This window comes from Puntigrus tetrazona, chromosome 13 (assembly GCF_018831695.1).
Source record: "Puntigrus tetrazona isolate hp1 chromosome 13, ASM1883169v1, whole genome shotgun sequence".
In the NCBI taxonomy this organism is placed as follows: domain Eukaryota; kingdom Metazoa; phylum Chordata; class Actinopteri; order Cypriniformes; family Cyprinidae; genus Puntigrus; species Puntigrus tetrazona.
Window position 1 is genome coordinate 10383667 of NC_056711.1, and position 5418 is coordinate 10389084.

The 5418-nt window shown below is 38.5% G+C and overlaps 1 protein-coding gene across 6 annotated transcripts in view; it reads left to right on the top strand.

Moving 5' to 3' along the window:
* The window catches only part of LOC122357091, a 29040-nt gene extending 27104 nt beyond the window's left edge, over positions 1–1936 (top strand). For all 6 annotated transcript variants that reach the window (XM_043256294.1, XM_043256295.1, XM_043256296.1 and 3 more), the window contains one exon: positions 1757–1936. In XM_043256294.1, coding sequence (XP_043112229.1) covers positions 1757–1916 — 160 coding nt within the window. In that variant the 3' untranslated portion in view covers positions 1917–1936. The remainder of the gene's footprint in view (positions 1–1756) is intronic.
* Positions 1937–5418: the final 3482 nt, after the last annotated feature.

Consider the following 5418-nt stretch of genomic DNA (forward strand, 5'->3'; position numbering starts at 1 on the left):
GTTCCCAGCTTTCACACATTTTATGTAGGGCAGATGTGTCATTTCCAAACTATTCCATGTCATTTAGCTAGCTTATTCCACATTTGTTTTTCATTTCAGTCTACTTTATAAATCAATGTGTGATACAAATGAAACTTTGTGGATGCAAAGGCTCCTGTGTGTGTGTGTGAGAGAGAGAGAGACAGCGAGAGAGGTGCCTTGGAAACCTTGTGATACATGGCAAACTAAGCAACAGTTACCATGGCAACAGTTATTAGCCATTGCAATTATTTTCTGTTAATGGAACACAATTATGTTAGTGACGCTTTGAAAATGTCTCTTATTCAAAATGTTCAATCATTTTACATTTTAAAACAATACAATAAGCCTTAATAATTGCATTTATTATAAAGATAACAATATGACGGAGCCCCTCTTAGCTCAGACCTAACCACACTTATCTAATTATGCCTTTTTTAAATATTGCTGTCAGTCAGATTGTAGATAGGACTGTGAAACAACTGTATGGCGGCTGTGCTAACAGTAGTGACGTTGTTATTTTTATGGCTGCTAACACTCAGTTCCCCCCTGCTGCCTTTATTTAGTGCAGCCTGTTTGCTATTAAAAACCATGTCTGGACTCATTCCTATGGACACAGCTGCTTCTGTGAGATTAGATTTTGTGTTTGTGCTCTTCCCATTAACTCTGGTGCATTAGAAACCTTGTTGTATTCATTAAAGTTGTGGTTTGTGGTTATGTCTGACATGCAATCTCCCACTATCCGGCTAAAGTGAAGGAAGGAGAGGATCGTAATTCTTTGATCCGTGCATAGACCTGATTAGAGGGCAGTTCTGTAAACTCTACAACAGTCTACAACTGTTTCTGATGAGATAGAGCAGTGCTATGTACAGTTGTTTAGGCTGTGTGGTGGAGTGAATTGTATTTTTAGCATGTGACATGAGACACACCCCTTGACAGGAGCAGCTGAAGGGCTGTCTGCTGTTCTGCCTGTTGGATTAAGTTTTGTCTGTGATGTTGCTCAGCTATTGCCATTTTTTTCATACCAAATATGAATACACTACCATTTAAAAGTTTAGGATTGTTTTTTTTATATATATAATGTTGTGCTCATTAAAACTGTATGTATTTGAGCATGTACAAAAGCAATTAAAATATTCTCATAAAAATAATTACCACTTTGAATAATTTTCTCTTTTAAATATTTTTAAAAATATAATTTATGCAAGTTGAATTTTCAGCAGTCATTACTCCAGTGTTTAGAAATCATTGTAAAAAGCTGATTTGATGATGAAGGTTTATTATTAATTTAGGTACTAACTGATACATTTGGGATTAAAAGTAAAAGATCAAAAACGCAGCATTTATTTGTACCCTAAATCTTTTGTATAATTATTTTGTATAAATTTAAGAAATGTCTTGTTACTGTAATCATTTCCTTTGATTAAAATGATTAATTTATTATAAAAAAAAAAAAAACGTAAACAGAGTCCAAACTTTTCAATGGTAGTCTTTATATTTATTTTGCTTAGTTATAAGAATTGTTACTTAAAAACAATAAAATAATAATGATAATAATAATAATAATAATAAAATAAACTGAATAAAAAAAAAAAACTTGCTTAGTTCATGTCTGTAATCTCAGTTGGCAAACAATCTTATTTCTGTTGTGCACTACTATGATAATGGTTCTGCTATGAACGATTTCATAGGTGTGTCTCCCCTCACCATTCCTGTGTGTATTTGTGGTGTTGTGCAGGTCTCCTCTGGTAGAAGCTGCTGAGAGGAGTGAGCCTGTCCCCTCTCCCTTATCACCCCTACCACAGCACGACACTGCTCCTTCCCTCCCTGCTCACCTGCTCCAGGACACAGTCGAGTTCCCCACCGCCCCCTACCCCTCCGGACAGAGCTCCCCCTGAGCCTGAGACCCTTCCTCCTGCTCCTGCTCCCTCTGATCTACCCGAGGCTCCCCCTGCTGCCCCTCTGCCTCCTCAAATTCAACAGCTCCAGCACTCTGAGCTTTCAGCAAGGTAGGATATGATCATTACTGAGTGTGCTAACTGATTGTTTAACAGTGTACAGTATTTCTTCTTTAGAAGATTGTGAGGATGCCACAAGCATAAAGATACTGTACGCTCAAATGTAGTTGGTGTAATTTTTGCTTTGTGGCTATTTTAAGAACCTTGGATGATATTGCCACTCATATACCCTCCCTGTGTGGGCAACGCGGTTCACACGAGGCTACTTTTAAAATGCTCTTCGTCCATCTAGTCTGTTCGTCCAACTATCATACTGGTGAGAATTTATGAATACTGATTAGATTTAATCTGATTAGATTAAATCTGTCTGACTGTTTTGTTGACTGTGCTGCTCATAATAATAATAGCAGTGATGATCCTGAGGGATTTGTGACACATGTACAGAACTGTACACAAAACATGTTTCCTCTGCGTCCTAAAGAACTGAAGCACCCAGAAATTAATTTACCATAAAGAATACTGGCACCAGGCTTTGTATGAATCATCACAGCACTGTATAAGAATATACTTAAAAACAAAAATAATTAATACTTAAAATGTATGAAAGTCATTACATCCACTTATCCACTTATACAACAAAATGTCAAACCAAGTGTCATCTTTGAGTTAATGATTCCTGCCTTTCCTCTCTACTCAATTCCCTTTTGTATATTTTCATTTTAACCCACTGTTTCAAGGTGATTTTAGTGGTCGAAGCCACTTCTCTTTGTTGCTTGAAAATACCGTCTTGCCATGGAGTGTGCTGTCACTATTGTAGGTGACTCATTTTCATTTGTGCACATTGTTGTAAACGTTTACACAGCAATCAGAGGCTGTTCAGTGTTTGGATAGAGAGCAGGATGACTCAGCCACGTTGACGGGCGATGAGCTCAGCTTGCATTTCTTCTATCAGACAGCAGAGGGCGAGAGAGTTTGTGTTTCGGCGTTGAAGCTAAACTCTGCTGCCCACTGCAGCACACAGCTTGTAAACACACATCTGACCAGGGATACAGCCTAAAAACTGTTCTACAAAATGTTTAAAAAACGGCACCTTTGGTTTGTAGCTGGTGGAGTAACCTCAAAGGCGCACCTCAAAGTACCCATAAAGACACGCAAATGCAGATGGAAGAATCTAATCTTAAAATCACATATGTACAATGCAGCATTTGCATAATGAGATTTATTTCAGAAGTACACCACCATCTAGCCAAATATAAACTGATGTCCTGGGGCACTAGCTTGTTGTATCTCAAGATAAAACATCCATTAGGGGAATGAAGCCTGAGTCCTCTGCAAACAACTACCAAGGGCATTCCGTCTTTATTATTTCTCTCACATTTAACATTTTTTTTCTCTTTCTTTCTCTATGGAAGGTAATTTGTATTATGTATGATTTTTTCTATTACTTTATATAAGTTGGCAGTATTTGAACACAGTACAGTTCTGATTTTTTCGAACACGTTCGGGTAAACATTTATATGTATTCCTGTATTCATCATACAGGTGGCAAACTGAAGGGATTTATGGTCTTTTAACTTAACTTGTTCATTAGCAAATAAATAACCCCCCACAACTGATTAATTGATAATTCATAGCAAATATTAATATGGTTCCCAGAACAGAAAAAATAACTACATTCGCTCTTCTTACTCACATGCTATGTTTCACTGTTAGTTCAGCCTAGAGACTAAAAGCCCATCTTATGAATCTTTTAAAAAAAACCTGCCTTTGCAATATCTTTCAGTGGTTGCACCGCTTGAAAATTTAATTTTCAATTTCCTGCGTCTGAGCATAGGATGAAGTTGTCAGCACACACTATACACTCTCGCTCTGTGTGTGACAGCATTGTCGTAAATGCCTTTTATTGTCAAATAATAAGTTGTCACATGTCTTCCAGCTGTCTGACACAGACAACCATTAAATTGGTGACAGGTCTTTAAAAACCACTTCGCTGTTGCTATAATTTATCATGGATGGCTGTGTGTTTTCATCAGTTTTGTTTAAAAAATCAGAGTGAGAGAAAAGTAGCCCCTGGCTTCTGCTGAGAAGAAAACAAAAGCTGCCTGTAGATGCTGTAGAACACTGTGTTTCTCTGCTGGCACATCATTTTCTAGAGGTGTAATAAAGCATATGTGTTCTTAAATCACTGAGCTACCAGAAGGGAAGTCATAACATGATGAGAGCTTTGAACAGACTAGTGGTCTACTCTCCAGCATTAGGATGGCTGGCTACAAAACCACTGACCTTGACTATAGCCTAGAGCCTTGTGGACTTGTAGAACAAATGTGTTTTTTTTCCCACTTGCCTAGTACCAGCTCCCTCACATTCACACCACCCCATTGAAGCTCAAAGAAAATTCAATGAGCATTAAGCAGCCACATTCCCTCTCTCTGAAACCTTATCCACAGCTGTTGTTTGCTGTACAGTGACGCTGTAAAAAAATGAATGCTTTATCGAAAATTTTATTTTTTATTTAAATATGTTTTTTGTGCAGTCGATAACTTCTGCATTTTATTTGTCTTAAAGAGTCATGCTCATTTTTCCTTTTTTTGTGAAAATGCCCCTGGCTCAGGGTTTCAGGTTCAACTTAACTTAGCTAATCTCTGTTTAGTGGTTCCTAACCATGTCGTATACAAACACGAAGCTTCAGTTAACTTTGGGGCATGAAGACTTTCCCTACTCTGTATACAGTCCTCAGGATCTATACTGTAAGTGAATAGGCAGACCTGTGCGCAAAGCTCTTTGTTCTGCTTTCTCATGAGTGAACAATAGATTTATAATCCTCATGTTTCAGATGCCCCCACCAATGTCCCAATTTCCCACAACTGCTGCTGTCTCTTGCTGTAAATCAATATGGATTAGCTCGACCTGTGTGAATCGCTACTGCTCCCCTTCAGGCTCGTAATCTCCTTTCTTTGAGTTGTCTCATTTTCACTTTCTCTCATTCTCATTTTCATTTTTCCAGATCATACCTACAGACCCTTTCATAACATACTCTTTGTGATTTTGAATATATCTGTCAATTGGGGACATTTGGGACTGATGGCTGCTTCCTGCCATTATTTCTTTTTGTTCTCTGGGGGGTTGATATATCATGACTTTGACCTGAGCAAACAGAAAGATCTGAAACCTATGAAAGAACAGCAGTTGTAAATCAGAGAGTCCTATACTTTATTAGACCTGTGTTAGTCAGCTTGGCGTGGGGTCGGCTATTGTTTGCATTCGCTGTGCTGATCGGCACAAGAGACCTCAAATCGACAGGGAAAAGCTGCTCATCTTTTAAAGCACTCCGTTCCCTGGGGAGAGAGAGAGAGAGAGAGAGAGAGAGAGAGAGAGAGAGAGTTAGGGAGGGAGGGGTTATGGAGAAAACCAGCAGCCGCTTCGCAAAACGCCACAACAAGCC